Source organism: Eupeodes corollae, chromosome 1 (genome assembly GCF_945859685.1).
Source record: "Eupeodes corollae chromosome 1, idEupCoro1.1, whole genome shotgun sequence".
Taxonomy (NCBI): domain Eukaryota; kingdom Metazoa; phylum Arthropoda; class Insecta; order Diptera; family Syrphidae; genus Eupeodes; species Eupeodes corollae.
Window position 1 is genome coordinate 8989993 of NC_079147.1, and position 16973 is coordinate 9006965.

Sequence of the window (16973 nt, forward strand, 5' to 3'; positions counted from 1 at the left end):
GTCCTCTATCCTCTAAAAAAGTAAGTAAATTTCAGCCCAGTAGGTTTAGTAAAAATTGTTTAAAATAAATAAATTCTCTGCCGAGTGGCACTATAATATAAAACGCCAAAAGCAGTACGATTGGGCCTTGCACTACCAAAGAAGCAACCTTTGAGCAAAATAAGCTACATTTCAAACTACTTTACCTGCTCTGGAGGTAAGCCGTCTAGAGGTAAACCGGCGGAGGTAAACTGTCCAGAAGTAAACTGGCAGAGGTAAACCGGCGGAGGTAAACTCTCAGAGGTAAACCGGCGGTGGTAAACTGGCAGAGGTAAACCGGCGGAGGTAAACAGTCACGTACCGGTTTTCTTTTATGTAAAACACTAACAAAAATATTTCCGAATACCCTATCTATCTGGGATTAAACGCAACGAATAAAAATTCACAGACAAAAATTAAAGGAGTCACATTATTCACATTGACCAGATAATTTGTTTTGTCTCTAAACTGTCGCTGAAAGAGAAAATTGTAGTTCTACGTATAGATAACCTATACTATTTTGACATTGAAAAGAACTTCATACTTACACTCAACTTATTAACAATGTCTAACGTTTAATTAACTTTATTTGCAGTTAGCTGCATTTATTGAACGTAAGAGAAACTCTGCAGGCCTCATTAAGTTTAAACCTGCCATTTTACCTTCAATAATTCGGACCGAAAATGCCAAACTATTTTTATTTTTTAAGAAAATTCCTAAATAAGCTACCAATCCGTTATTTTGTATGATAACGAAATATTATAACAAAGACTTTTTTAATACAAAATTTAAATGATATTACGCAATATATTTATAAATCTAAGAGCTAATACAAAATTATAAACAGCTGATGTATTGATACAAGACAACTCAGCTTGAAAGTAAAGCAGATTATTCTTGATTTACTTTCTAGTCTTTGTTGCTGTCTTATCAGTAATAAAAACTTTCCTTACCTTTGAATCGCTTGAATCTGTTCGTTGTCAAATTAAAAATTTTTGAAAAAAATAAGATTACACGAATTTTTAAAAATTCGATCGCTTCGATTTCCTTCGGCTTAAACATTCTTTGCTTTCCCAAGCGTTAGTTATGAGAACCACTTAGATTTGCAAATCGAACAGTTTCTACCCTTAGATATCTCCCTCTTTACTAAAATCAAACAGACTTAGAAAACGTCAATACTTTTCAAAGTAGGGGTCGAAAAACTAGTGGCTGCGATTCATGTGTTGTTTTTCTGTTATTTTGTGTGAAAATATAAACAATAATAATGTTACTAATTTATTTAAATCTCTTCAATTCAACATCATTAACATTTCAGTAAAAAAATCACCAATCTAATCAATTTAACAACTTTTTAAAATACTTCTTCAATTCTGAATGAATGACAAGGAAACACTTGATTTCTGCTGAAACTACTGGCTGCGAAAAAAAAGTTGAATTTTCCAACAAAAGGGGGTAATTCGATACCATTTCTTCTCCCTCCATCCGAATGGTGCGAAACAAAAGCATTGCAACTCAATCGTCTTCGGGCAATGCTAGTAGCAGCAATAGCAGCAGCAAATCCCCCATCAAAAATTCAAAAACTCACCGTAAAAGTAGCAGCAATTGTGAATCTAGCGTTGCAGCTGAAATCGATGACAGATCGAGTCGAACCCCTTCCCCGGATGACAGCACAGCAATACAAGGATCGGTGCACAAGCAGAACTTGTATGTCGTATCTTTTCCGATTATTTTTCTTTTCAACGTTTTGCGTTCGCTTATCTATCAGCTTTTTTGTATATTTCGGTATTTGTACGGGGCTAGCACCCGAGTTATCTATCGGCCGCATAAGCGTGAGTGCAATATCGAAATAGTTGTTGGCACAGAGCTAGAGAGAATTAAGGCAAAGCCCATTGCCTCGACTAGTGTAGTTCAATATCCGTTTAACCATCATAAACACAAACAGCTGGAAATGTCGTCATCGAAGTCAGGCGGTGGTGGTGCCCCAACATCCCCTGGTCCAGGTGACCCATTGCTGGCGAAACAAAAGCACCACCATCGTCGAGCATTCGAGTATATCTCGAAGGCCTTGAAGATCGACGAAGAAAATGAAGGTGAGTTAGTTCACAATGAAATATGCTAAATAAATGTTTATTTTTGTTTATTTGTGTAATGTGGTCGTGATTCACTTTTAATTAATACTTTCAACTTGGGCATTTCTGAGTACCTGCGATCTATATGCAATTTAAAGATCAGTGTTGGTAGCAAGAAAGAAAATGAGTGAAGAGCAAGTGAGGTTCTCACTTTTGCTAATGGCAGGAAGATTTTAAAGCAATAAAGTCCACACATGATCGTATTCTTAAGGGTCTCCCTTGGAGTGATCCTAATGATCTGCCTCCCTATTAACAGCGTAGTAAGGTTCTTTAAATGCAATCTCTCCACCAAAGACGTGCTAATAATGACTTAATATTTCTTCATCAACTCATTAATGGTGAAACTGATGCACTTTATTTATTTTCTTGAATAACAAAGGCGGAGCTCGTCACCTGCGTACATTTGATTTTATAAATATGTACTGACTTCGATAGAATTTACTATGGTAAGACAGAAGTTCTAAGTCGAATGAGCATTATCACATATAACCTCAACTTTTCATCGATCGATTTAAATCTAAAAATGAGACTAATTTTATTGTTTAGAACTTTATCGGAAACGTCTTTATTTTATTAATTATTCTTGAATAGTTCATCCAATAATTCCGCGAAAACCCTAAAAACACCCCGTTTCTATTTTATATACAAAAGTTTTCTTGGGTCAATTTGAACTTTATTGCTATTCAATAAAGTAGTAGGCAATCGTTAGTTGTGAAGGTAAGAGGACAAAATGTTGATGTAGACATTTGTTGTATTGTGCCATACTCGTCAATATTGTCCAAAGCTTTTGAGACTCACATTAATGCGGAGTATTGAAACTCTGTAAAGTCTGTAAAGTACATAAGTAAATAAATAAAATATATCTTCACTATAACCAATGCAAATATTACAGTACGAGATGGGGCGCTATGTAAGTAGCAACAAAGCAATTTGGCGTATATTTTCATTTGCGATCTATGAAAGATACCCTACAGTAGTCCATTTGGCGGTCCATTTAGAAAATGGTCAACGAGATTATTTTAATGAATCAAACGCGGCTGTGGTTCATTCTCTCCCGAAAAAGGGAAAGGACAACTTCAACCCGTCAAATCTTCGGTCGATAAGTCTTCTTCCGAGCATCAGCAAAGTTTTCGAAAAAATCATCAATAGGGCTCTGACTAAGTGGGCTGCGGACAACAAAATAATTCCGGATAAACAGTTCGGGTTCAAGGCGGGTCATGACACAATTCATGCTGCGTCTAAACTCGTTTCTGATATCCAATGGAATAAATCAAAACAACAATGCACAGGTGCTGTTCTGGTTGATTTGGAAAAGGCCTTTGACACCGTATGGTTAGAGGGCCTTTACCTAAAACTGAGCAGGCTTGGCATAAGCAAGCCTTTGTTGTATATACTTTATGATATGCTTAACGGTAGAAAGTTTGTTGTCAAAAGTGGCAATGTAACTTCTACCACAACATTCTCAATTAAAAATGGTCTTCAACAGGGAACGGTGAATTCGCCGATTCTCTTCAACATTTACACCAGCGATGTGATAGGTAGTCTTACAAAGGCAATTGCGTACGCCGACGATCTAATTGCGTACAGAACGGCCCGAAAGGTTGAGGTTATTAGAATTCTCTTGCAGCGTGATTTCGACAAGATTCAGCGATATTGCGACGACTGGAAACTGAAAATAAATGTCCAGAAGTCAGAGACAATTCTGTTCCGGACTCCGTTGGCTAGGGCCACGAGGGATACGTGTAAGAATTGGCGCAAGATGTTCATCGTTGATCTTCACGGGCAGCCATTAGCGAGCAAAAGTGTAGTGAAGTACCCCGGTATCTGGTTAGATCAGTATTTATATTTCGACAGACATATAAATGCTGCTCTGACCAGGGCCAGAGGAGCCTTCGCTCTGACGAAACGGCTGTTCTTTAGCAGTCGGCTTGACCCAAAGAGTGAAGGTAATTTGCTACATGGCCCTCATACGGCCAATGATCGTTTATGGTTGTCGTGTGTGGTTCAACGTTGCCCCTTCCCAGATGGAGAAGTTTCGGGTGTTCGAGCGGCAGTGTTTACGACGCTGTACCGGCTTATATCGAACAGCCGAATCTTCTTATGTGCATTATTATTCCAACGAGGTCCTGTACAACGGGGCTCGAATCAACAGAATTGACAATTTCGTGATAAAACTCATTCGAGGTCACATTGCAAGAGCTATGTCTTCGACCAACAATTTAATTTTCGGGGCGTTCTATCCGAACGACGATTATTTTGAGAGTGCACGCTTGAGCGGCTTCATTCCCCCAGAGGCATTCCTCTTTTTAGATAAATGCGGTCTGATACAGGATAGATTTTGCTGTTCCGTTAATCTACCACGTCAGACGAAGAACCGTGGATAGGCGACTCCTGTACAATCGGGACGTCATGGCACAAGGCGGAGCGGAGCTCCTTCGGTTTAGTAGGGCTGTGTCCGAACGGGAACGGGGCAGGAGAACCAGTTTTGGTGGCTTCAATCGGCACTTGATAGTGGCGGCTTACATACTTGTTTTATAGTTTTAGGGTTTAGTTTTAAGTTGAATAGGCATGGTGGCACAAAAAGAAATGGAAAAAAACAATAAAAAAAAAATATACAAAAAATACAAAAAAAAAGTTTAAAAAAATTTAAAAAAAGAACATTCAAATAAAAAAAAAGAAAACATGGAATACAAAAAAAAAAAATAAAAAAAAAGACAACAAAATATGAAAAACAAAAATGTTAGAAAGTTAGATTTGCTGCTGTGGTTGTTCTAGTTTTAAGTAGTTTATAGGTAGAATAGGTAGTTTAAGTTAGTTTTTAAGTAAAAAAAAAGGATCTTGATATTAGTTTTTTTCAAAATTTTCTAATAAATAAAGAAATAAATAAAATATAAATTTAAGTAAAATAAATCTTAGGGCCGAAAGGCATTAGTATTAAGTGTTATAGTTTAACTTAGAGTGTCCGTATGGGACCATTAAGTTAGTTGTAAGTTATGGATAATTAGGCTAGTTTTATGAATTTTTGACTAGCTTTAAGATAGGTTTAAGATTGAATAAATAAAAATGAATTTGAAAAAAAAAAAAAAATGAATCAAACGCGGCAGACAGAGCGACACGTCCACCATCAACAACATTAAAAAGTTTCTTCAAAGCTGGCACTTTGCTGTATGCTGAAATGCCACGATGTTACATATGGAATGCATCATCGAAATCGTTTCAGCGTCGAAAACAAGGAACACCAGTTGAAGGGCATCCAAATGAATTTGCTTCAGACGCTCTGGGTCGCATCTACACAGTACATCGAAATAACGATGAATGTTATTATTTGCGATTGTTGTTGGTGAATGTTCGTGGCCTGACATCGTTTAAGAAAACAGTTAATGGATAGCTGTGTGCGACTTACCGTGAGGCATGCCAACTATTACATTTTCTGTAACTTTTACTTCGCACTGGGATGATACGCTCAAGGATTCCGTAAAATCTTTATCGATCCATCATATTCGTACATTGTTTGCAATTATCACATCGACATGTTTCCCCTCGAAACCAAAACATTTGTGGGTTAAGTATAGAGATGACATGTCTGAGGATGTTCTGCATTGTGCGCCGTGAAACTTTGAATCCTACACTACAAATGACTGAAGAAATTTATAATGAGACATTGATCATGGTAGATGTTATGTGTTTATTGATAGCAAATAAAGTATTGTCGCACCCAATAGTCATATGCACGATGCATTAAATCAGGAGTTGCAAAGGGAACAGCAGTACGACATTGAAGCATTGGCCGAAACAGTTCGTACAAATGTTCCATAATTAAATCAACAACAAAGAATTGCGTACGACACTTTGATAGAAGCTGTGACCAATGGATCTTGTGGAATTTATTTCCTTGATGCTCCCGGAGGAACCGGAAAAACGTTCTTAATTTCATTGCTTTTGGCGAGGATCAGATCGCGAAATGATGTTGCTCTAGCGTTGACTTCATCTGGAATAGCTGCGACTCTGCTAGAAGGCGGACCAGCTGCGGCGCTGGACAGAACATTTAAAGTTCTTCGTGACAATTACAATATTTTTAGTGGGGCCATGATTCTGCTGTCAGGTAATTTACGTCAGACTCTTTCAGTTATTCCCCGATCAACTGTTGCTGATGAAATAAATGCATGCCTAAAATCATCGAATTTGTGGCAATACGTAAAGACACATGCGAGTATCTTTGCTACATGATGAAACTACAAATGTTTTTGCGAAGCAGTTGTTAGATATTCGAAATAATAAAGTTGCAATGGACACCTCGACCGGATTCATCACATTACCCACAGATTTCTGTCACATCACAGATTCAAAATTGAAGCTTATTCAGATATAGCGCAAAAGTTAAATAACCATAATTTGCTGAACGAGCAATATTGGCAGCGAAAAATAAAGATGTCGAGGAGCATTCAGAATTATCTTCCAGAACAGTTGGTTTCCTTCAAATCAGTGGACACCGTTATGAACCAGGATGACGTAGTCAACTATCCCACGGAGTTTTTAAATTGCCTGGATTACAACCTTTTATTAATCAACCTCGACTATGCAATGGAATAAGACTGGCTTGGAAAAAGCTGATGAATAACGTCATTGAGGCAACAATAAGAAAAGAAAAATACAAAGGAGAGGATGTCTTGATCAATTCGATCAATTTCCAGTACCTTTGGCCTTTGCGATGACAATAAATAAATCGCAAGGACAGTTTTAGAAGTTTGCGGAATCAACTTGGAGTTTCCCTGTTTCGCGCATGGACAATAATACGTCACGTGTTCTCGCGTCGGAAAACCGTCTTCTTTGTTTATTTACGCACCACAAAACAAAACAAAAAATATAGTTTATGAGAAACCTTTAAATTGATTAACAAACTGTATCATAATAGTGTGTGTCTGTTAATACAAATTTAAACCTTACAAATAGCCAGTATTTCAGGAAAACTCTGTTTTTTTTTTTAAGTAAGCAACATGATGTGTAGTACCCGTGGCATGATGGTAAGTGCGTTGAACTGTCATGAAAGGGGTATTGGGTTCACCTTAATTTAAAAAAAAAATATATAAATAATTTTCGCGGGTACTGCCTTTGCGAGGAATTGACAAATCCTTCAAGAGTAATTCTTGTCATGAAAAAGTGCTTTCTCAAATTAGCCGTTCGGATTCGGCCTAAAATTGTAGGTCCCTTCCATTCCTGACAACAGTACTCGCACACAGGAATAGTTGAGAGTTGTAAATCACTAGGGCCTGGTTCACAACGGATTGTTGCGCCACCAATTTATTTATTTAACATGATGTGTCGAAAATAATAATAAGATTTTATGCTTTTGTTTGCTTTGAAATTAATTTATACAAAGTTAAGGTCTTTTAATTATCGATTGAGGCAGTACGAAGTCTGCCGGGTCAGCTAGTTTAAAAATATTTTCAAAAAAATTGTTTATGATAAAAGTTCGATAGCGTTGAGTTCTTAAAGTGAAATTATGAGGAACGTACTCCATTAAGATTAATACTTATTGTTTCCTCTAAGACTGTGAACCAAATAATTCTAATCTCAATTCCTTTAAAACTGGGTAAACACCAGCAATAAATTGGAAAACTTCTTCAGGTTCTTTACGGTAGGCAATTACATTTAATATTTCCCTTCTTAGCGAAAGATTGTACTAATCAGCTTTCTTGAATGGTTTACTAAGAAGAAAGTATTTTCCTTATATAGTTGTTATAGTTGAAATTGCTTTATTATACTCTTTACCATGAATTCTAAGCTTCTCGTATGAAATTATCATAACATCTGTTTCCTACTTTCTTCAGCAAGAAGTCCAGTTTTTGTAATGTGTTCTCTGTCGCTCTGGCGCCAAATTCTTCCACTTTTGAACGCAACATCCTACATTGTTAGTTTTCTTTGATCGTGCTTTGCCAAATCTCTTACTGTGTAGTTAAAGTGAAGCTTGAGGGTATTCTCTAGTTGTAGCAAGTATTATTCAAGTGTTATTTCCACTTTGTTGACATCTTAGCTAATGTTATAACTTAAAATTCCGTTTAACTAGTTTTGCAGAAGCTGAATAATATCACATCTCTCTGCAACAATTCAATGAAGATCTTTTGAAATGATTGATGACAAAAACTTGTAAGCCGATCGAACATCGTCCTAACTTTTCTTGAATTACTCCCTTTGAGACAGTTGCATTCCTCCCTTAAAACAGTTTACAAGAAATAGTAAATCATCCTAAAAACACCCTCACTCGACCAGAACAAAAAGTTATGTCTTATATTTTATTGTAAAGTAAGAAGGTACATTTCGAACTGTTTATATACTTTGGGTTTCAGTGTAGTTGTTGTCTTTTGCGGCCTGCATTTTATTCCAATTTAATTCGTAAAATACTCAATTTTTAAAATTTTATTTTCAAGGCCACAAGGAACTTGCAATTGAATTATATCGCAAAGGCATCAAAGAACTTGAAGATGGAATTGCAGTCGATTGTTGGAGTGGACGTGGTGATGTCTGGGAAAGAGCCCAACGCTTACATGATAAAATGCAGACAAACCTTTCGATGGCCAGGGATCGTTTACACTTTTTAGGTAAATACTTAAAATAAACTTAATTAAAAAACAAAAACTCACCAAATGCTAACTTACTTACTAACAATAATCTTTATTGCTTTGAATGGATAAATGACAATGATTGTATTAGATAATTACACTATTTAAAGTCGTACGTGTTATTTTGCTCGTGGGCCGTTGCACAAGAAAATGTGTTGTTTGATGTTTTTCTTATATATTTTTTTTTAATAATTTTGTTTTGTATTGTTTTTTATTTTGAAAATGATTCCACAGCAAAAAAATGATGCTTACATATATTTTTTATGAACCTAATGTGTTTCAAGATTAATAGTCTGTTCAAGCTGTAATATTGGTTTTCGCCCTTACTTCAAAAAACTGGATAAATCCTTAAAAAAAGTTTATGGCGCATAAAGTGAAACAAAGCGCAGAGGTGTAGGCCTCAAGCACATTATAACGAGACAACTTAAAACTTTTTCTCTAGGGTTAATATCTGAGTTTTCGGGATTTCAAAAATACATTTTTTAATTTACCAATTAGTATCTATAAAAGCTAAAACCTTAACCCAAAAATAACTTTATTGTATTTGCATGTTAATTAACTGAAGTGATGGAATCTAAGGGATTATTATTTATTAATTTTTATTTTGTAAATGTTTTTTTGTTTGATTTTGCATTATATTTCTTCTATGTAACTCCCCTTGCCAGAACTTAGAAACGCCGAGCTAGAGTTAGAACAAATGACGGTACAAGACCAAAAACAGAAAGCCAATGCTCATTACCAACAAACATCGAACGCAACACAAACGCGTAATAAAATACAAGTTGTCCAACCAATGATGACAAATACCTATGAAAATAAGACCACAACCAGCAAGAACATTCCAAGTTACCTGAAAAATAGAGTACAAACGACAAGCTCAAGACTGAGCACCACAGTCGCACCAGCTGCCACTAAAGTACCAAAACGAATATCAAATACACTATCCCCAAGTAGTACAGCAAGTGCGAATAGAATTACTACAAAATTACAAACCCAAGCCTCAAGCAAAAACATCGATCCAGGTAAGCGATATAGAGAAAAGTTTACGGACAAAAAATAAAAATAAACAACTTATTAAAAGCCGCAATGATCCAGTATAAAAGATAAAAATAAACTTGCAAAATCGTAGAAGCTCTAATCACCGCCGTAATTTATCTGGCACCGTATTTAAGTCCAAAACCTGCAGTTTTCGTTTTGTATTTCTTTTTCCAATTGTTATATTTTTATTTTGTTTGTAATGATTTTAAGTTCAATGCGTTTTTAGAGTTAAAAAAGTTTGTTAAATTGGTAAAGCAAAACATTAGAAAATTTACATAGTGGGGACTGCTGACTTATAATTTACCCACTATGCTTATAGGGAAATACATTTTTATTTGTAAATTAAATTTTGTCTTTTTCTTTAATTTAGCTTCTGGACGTAAACTAACAATCGGCACAAAAAGACCAGGCAATCTGGGTGTGATAAATAAATCTCAAACCTTGCCACGAAACATCGGTTCAAAGGCAAACGTGAATGGAACTCGTACACCGTTAAAAACAGCAGCAACTCCACCTGCAGTCAGAAGACAGTTTAGTGTAAGTAGTAATGTCAAACTTTCAAACTTTTTACTTGTTACTCGTAAGTAGTAAAATAGTTTTTTATTCGTATAATAGTTTATAATAATGTATTCTCAAACTTGAAGTTGAGTTCCAATTTCAAAAAGTTCAACTTAAGAACAAATCATTTGTTGTTTATTGTTGTCATAAAATAAATGCTGGTGTTCTCCAGAACTCCATTTTGTCTCCGACGCTCTTGTTTATATTCCTAAAAGATCTCTCGTCTGCCACTTCTAATTCATTAAATTCTTTTGCTGACAACATTACCCCCAGCTTTTCGTTTCTAGAATCACAAGGATTTGGAAGTTCAACATCAGCGTATGATAAGCTCATTAAATTCCGATCTCTACAGCATTGTTCAATGGGGAGTTATTAACCGTGTAGAATTTAATGCTTTAAAAACTCATTGCTGTCTCCTGTCGTTAAATCGTAAACCATCCCCGATGCGGCTAGCCAGGAGTGGCATTTGCATCCAAGAATCTAGTAAACTTTGGGTATCTTAGATCACCTCTTTTGGAATGTCATATATTTTACCTACCCAAAATTGCTGCTAGGAAATGTTTCACCCTTTCTGATCTGATTTAAAAAGCCTTATTCGTCCAAAGCTTGAATATTACTCGCATATCTGGATAGGTGCCTCAAATCCAAGTTTAAAACGCTTGGATAGAATACAAAAAATTGCTTTCAAAATGATAGGCGATAGAACTATAGCAGAAACATTTACATAGCTAGAATACCGCTGAAATGTTTCATGCCTTTCGTTGTTTTACGAATATTTTTACAAACATTGTTCTGTCGAATAAATGACAGTCAAGTATAGAGATTCTTTGTTAAACCGCACATCGAGAATGTGGAACGCTCGGCTATCTCTGTTTTTTACCTACCATTTTGATATTCAAAACTTTAAGACCAATATGCACCGATATCTCCTCTTAAATTTATTTTTTTTGTTTAGTTTAGTTTTTTTTTATCGAACAGAGTTTAACTCTTACAGACTACTTTAACAAGTTAATATAATAATTAAGGTAAATTAATTAACAACAAACAGATATAACAATTTTTTTATAAACATCTCTTGAAATTTTAGAAATATCTATAACCTCAACAACAGAATTCGTTTCTCTTATGCAACGTGCAAACGAATCGTTTCTCCGCAAATAAAAATTGGAGTTTAGAGTTCTTGATAGAAAGAAAAAAGTATTCGTTCTAACAAAAAACTTTGCTGCAATATTCCAGTACCGATCTAACAAGTGCAATATATAATGATTTGAGGATGTGAGAGATAGTTTCTTCTGATAAACCCTAGCAACCCATTAGCTTTACTGGCTATGTAATCGATGTGCTTATTAAACGAAAGCTTTTCATCCAATGTAACTCCCAAATCATTTTTTTCCGTAACGCTATCTCAACTCGTATTGATGATAGTATAATCAAATATGATAAATGTTTTTTTTTTTTTATATGGCACGTAAGTCTCTGACATTTGGCAACATTCAGGAACAACTTGTTAGATTCACACCCTTCAGCCAGTTTTTGGATATCCTCTTGTAGATACAGACAGTCTGTAGAAGATTTTATGAGCCGGAAAATCTTGACATCATCGGCATACATAAGATACTTCGAGTATTTAAAATTTACCGGAATGTCATTTATAAAAAGGATAAATAACAAAGGGCCAATATGACATCCTTGCGGAGCACCTGAAGTTACATCAATAATTTTGGATTTAAACTTTCCCCATTTTACAAATTGAACCCGATTTTTTAAATAGGAAGAAATTAAAATGGAAACCAAGTTTTGAAAGCTTAAAAATTAGTATACTATGATTGACTCTATCAAAAGCTTTTACAAAATCTGTAAAGATAATAACAGTCTGTTAACCACCCGCAAAGTACAGATTCGCATAGAATTGAAAGGTTTGTAGCAGTAGATCTCCCAGAAACAAAACCATGCTGATATTCGGATATTAAATCCTTAAAAAAAAATATAATTTTTTACAGACAAGGATTTGGAAAATTGTTGGGATCACTGATAATTTGCAGATAGGCCTATAATTGGTCTCATTTTGCTTCGAGGCACACTTAAATATTAGAGTTAAATAAGAGATCTTCCAACAGTCCAAAAACTGGCCACTTTTTAAAGACTGATTGGAAATCAAGCTGAGCGGTAATGCCAAAGAATCAGCGCAGCTTTTTAGTGCAACAAGGGCTATGTTATCTGGCCCAGTACTTTTATTTACATCAAGACTAGCTAGAGCTTCAAAAACATCAGAAACAGTTATGTCTATACTTCCAATATCAATCCTACTATCCTCCTATTATGCCTAACGCCCGCACTGTGTTTAAAAAAAACGCTGCCTAACCTGCATTATTGTCCATCAAAAGGGACAGTTTAGTGATTTATGGACAAGTGCCATCCGGCTTTAACCGTATTATTTGAACGATTGGTTACGCTTTCATAAACTAAATTACTTTAAATTACCAGCAGAAAATTCTATAATGTTCTTTGTGCCTTTAAAAATACATAAACGGGGGTACCATAAATTGTATATTAATCAATACCAACTTTTTTTAAGAAGAGAATCTCTAAAGAATTAGTTAGATCCTCCCAGAAGGCAATAACCCTTATGGAAAACAAATTGTTTCATGGAACTTGACTGGGGACGAGAAAGCTGACGAAATAGCAAGTTCCATGCTTTGAACTTAAATAGATCATTGGTAACAAAATACTACGAAAAAACAATGAACGATGGAATAACCTTAAAATCTGAGTGACGGGAAAATATCGGCTAAATTTGATAAAACACGATCAAATTGGATAACGTAGACAACAAACCTTTACGATTGCTTGTAAGCATAAGAGCTATTTTGCCAGCACTCTTAGACTAAATAAAATCATCTAAATGGCTTGAAAATAACAACCCATGGATATCATAAATTGAGAATTTACTTTTAGGGAGTTACAATATTCCAAGGAATCCCAATCGACCTGCATAGATCTGAAAGTGGCGATAATTAATATTAATTACCAGCCCATTTACATAATTTATCACAACGTTACCCACGGCATAAAAGTTGTAGACTCTAACCTAATATTGTTTATCTATTAATTTATTTAAAACAAAACTCAAAGGCATTTTTTTTTATTTTGTTTCAGACTTCTGGACGAAACACTCCACCTCAACGATCAAGGACACCAATTGGCTGTGGCCCCAGTAATGGCGGCAGTGGAGCTTCAACTCCAATGGTTAGCGTCAAGGGTGTTGAACCCAAGCTAGTACAAATAATTATGGACGAAATTGTAGAAGGCGGAGCAAAAGTTGAATGGTCAGATATAGCTGGTCAAGAGGTGGCAAAGCAAGCATTGCAAGAAATGGTAATTCTACCATCAGTTCGACCCGAACTTTTTACAGGTAAACCATCATTACAACCCCTCACTAGTCTCATGTGCAATAGAAAATCAAAATTTCATTCATACTAGGTCTTCGAGCTCCTGCTAAGGGATTACTTCTCTTTGGACCTCCAGGAAATGGAAAAACACTTCTAGCGCGGGCTGTTGCCACCGAATGCAGTGCAACATTTTTAAATATATCAGCAGCCTCCTTGACAAGCAAATATGTGGGTGATGGTGAAAAACTGGTGCGAGCATTATTCGCAGTTGCACGTGAAATGCAACCATCAATCATTTTCATTGACGAAGTTGACTCATTGCTCTCCGAACGCAGTTCTAACGAGCATGAAGCATCGAGGCGTTTAAAAACTGAATTTCTTGTCGAATTTGATGGCCTGCCGGGTAACCCAGAGGGTGATCGTATAGTAGTTCTCGCCGCCACTAATAGGCCACAAGAACTAGACGAAGCTGCTCTTCGCCGCTTCACCAAAAGAGTATATGTTTCACTCCCCGACTCAGAAACCAGAGAACTTCTACTGAAGCGTCTTCTCGAGAAGCAAGGCAGTCCGTTGGGTACTGAATCCCTTAGACGGCTCTCAGCAATGACCGAGGGTTACTCTGGATCTGACTTGACTGCTTTGGCTAAAGACGCTGCCCTCGAACCCATTCGAGAGCTCAATGTTGAGCAAGTTAAAATGTTAGACATAAGCGCAGTGCGCAGCATTACAGAGAACGATTTTTGCAACTCTCTAAAGCGCATTCGACGTTCAGTAGCACCACAAAGTCTCGTACTCTACGAAAAGTGGTCACAGGAATATGGAGACATTACTATTTAAAAATTAACATTAGTTGTTCCTTATTATTATCTTATTAGTTTAATTTTTGATATTTCATATATTAACTATACTCTATATACATTTAAGTTTTTCTATCACATTTTGTACCCGTTAGTTTTGTGTTTTTGTTTCACTATTATAATTTATAACTTACAATTATTAGTGTTTATGCATCCACTACCAACAAAATGCCTTTCACTAGCCTTTCAAGGTGGTTGTTGTTGTTATAACAACTTTTTCTATTTACAAAAAAAATCTATATAATTGGTATTTATAAATAGTTTTAATTTAAAATCGATGTAAATGCATTTAATTTAAAAAAAAACAACAACAACAAAAAATCACTATAAACAGAAATAAAACAAAAACAAGAGAAAACGCTTTCACAAAACATTAAATTAAAAAAATTACAATTTTATAAACTCACAACACACAATATCGTATATTTTTAGTACTTTTGTATCGACATGATTACACACACACAAAACAAAATTACAACAAATTAACAAAACAATATTGAAAACAAACAAATTTCATTCAACTTTAATCTATTACTAAAACGTTAGTTATTTATTTTGTTTCTAATCTCGGTTAGTTTGTTGCTATGTTTATTATAAAAAAGAAATATTGTTCAAAATAAATTGCTAGAGTTCACATTTATTTAAATTGCTAATTAATAGAAGTTCATACATTTGTTTGTTTAAGAATGGGCGTATTAGTTATCTTTAGAGTGGATAAGACAGTTTTTGAAAAAAAAAAATCGTTTTTGGTTTAAATTTTGAACGAAAAAACGAAAACAAATATTGGAAAAATCGCCATAATCATGTACAAAGAGGGAACTTGAATTAGAAAGTAGCTGATTTAAAAGAAAAAAAGAAGATGATAAATAATTTTAAATAGTATTATATATACATACCTACATATATTTATATCGCAATACTCTTTAAAAACAAAATTGCTATATAATAAAGTAAATAAAAGTATTAATGCGCTTCGAAGCAAAATCAATATAAATTTGTACTCGTTAGACTAGACGTAGGTGTGTGCGCGTGAGTTAATTCATAAAATTTTAAAAGCCATGTATTCCATCCTCCATTTATATAATACATTATATATTTAGAAATAAATAAAATAGTCAAATAATTAGTGCTTGTTTATATAATTTAACATTTTTTCTACTTGTTTCTTTTTTATGATCATCATTGTTTATAGTTCACATTCTTGTGGTATATTGTTTTAAATGTTTCATAACAAAGGTTTATCATCTAAATCGATCATACCATACATACCATAGCCCAGTGAAGGAAGTTCCAGAATTCTAGAATAAATGCAAAACCCTGGATTATTGTTTAGAGAGGCGAAGGGGTAAAATTTAAGCGGTGCATCACCCCTTCGACTCGAAACAATGATCCAGCACGGTATTCATTCAGTCTTTATTGACTGGGCTAGCAGCATTTATTAGAAGAGCACTTCTCATATATTTATTTCATTTAAAATATAAATGTTAGACATATTTTTTAATCTGTGGAATGAGTGCCTTAGCCAACAGAAGGATGTGGTGAATTTAAAATTCTTTCTTATTTCTATTTATTTAATTTAGTTGTGATAGTTGATTACTGTAGACATTTTTAAAAGCTTTAAAGATGGGTTCGGATACTTACTTTCTTAATATAAGGTGATGCTACAGTCCTGTGTAAACTAGGGCCGCAACCAACAAACTTCGCCATCTAGCTCGGCCCCTAGCTAGATGTCTCTAGTTGCGCACACTAAGTGGGGTGATCTTAAGTCATTTTCCACTGCGCTGTCCTGTGGGTACGGCTCCGAAGACTTTCCATGCGCTCTTCGTGACCCAGCTATCTCAGTCGTTGTACTTTTATCCTTCTGGTTAGTCGTACCATCTTTTAATTTACTCACCTTCTATACATACGGGACTGTAGATCCCGCGAACAACTTTTCTTTCGGTCTGACCCAAGGTCCTTTTATATGCTTTGGTCTAAGTCGATGCTTCTACAATGTATAGGAGGGCGGGGATTATGAACGACACTTAAGCCGCACGATGAAGGCATTTACTGTCCAATTTCTTTCATAACCCAAAAAACAGCGATTAGCAAGAGTAATTCTTCGTTTAATCTTAGCGCTTGTGTTGTTTTCCGTGTTCATAGTGGAGCCTTGGTAGACAAGTTCCTTAACTAGCTCAAAGTAACGTCTGTCGATGGTGAATTTTTGACTCAGACGTCGACATTGGTGTTGTAGGTCTTTACTTGATGACAGCATGGACTCCACTGTTTTGGCCGCCTCTACCTCAATACTCACAAAGCCCCATTAACAAAAGGCCGAGTACTTCCGATTATGTCAATAGACAGGTTAAGAAAACATAAGGGATTTCA

General features: G+C 35.3%; 1 protein-coding gene across 2 annotated transcripts; it reads left to right on the forward strand.

Moving 5' to 3' along the window:
- The first annotated feature begins 1202 nt into the window (after positions 1-1202).
- On the forward strand, positions 1203-15732 carry LOC129939913 (spastin). Of its 2 annotated transcripts, XM_056048095.1 has the most exons (6): positions 1203-2108; positions 8573-8743; positions 9430-9786; positions 10173-10339; positions 13517-13772; positions 13841-15732. In XM_056048095.1, the coding sequence occupies exons 1-6, from the start codon at positions 1505-1507 to the stop codon at positions 14584-14586; spliced, it is 2301 nt and encodes a 766-aa protein (XP_055904070.1). In that variant the 5' UTR covers positions 1203-1504; the 3' UTR covers positions 14587-15732. The 2 variants fall into 2 exon arrangements, with proteins under 2 accessions (XP_055904070.1, XP_055904071.1); XM_056048096.1 differs by lacking the exon at positions 9430-9786.
- The last annotated feature ends 1241 nt before the right edge of the window (positions 15733-16973 follow it).

Coding starts and splice junctions, on each gene's coding strand:
- LOC129939913 (XM_056048095.1), top strand. CDS start 1,505: ATGGTGCGAAACAAAAGCATTGCAACTCAATCGTCTTCGGGCAATGCT. Junction 10,340..13,516: donor CAGTCAGAAGACAGTTTAGT/GTAAGTAGTAAT, acceptor ATTTTGTTTCAG/ACTTCTGGACGAAACACTCC. Junction 13,773..13,840: donor TCGACCCGAACTTTTTACAG/GTAAACCATCAT, acceptor CATTCATACTAG/GTCTTCGAGCTCCTGCTAAG.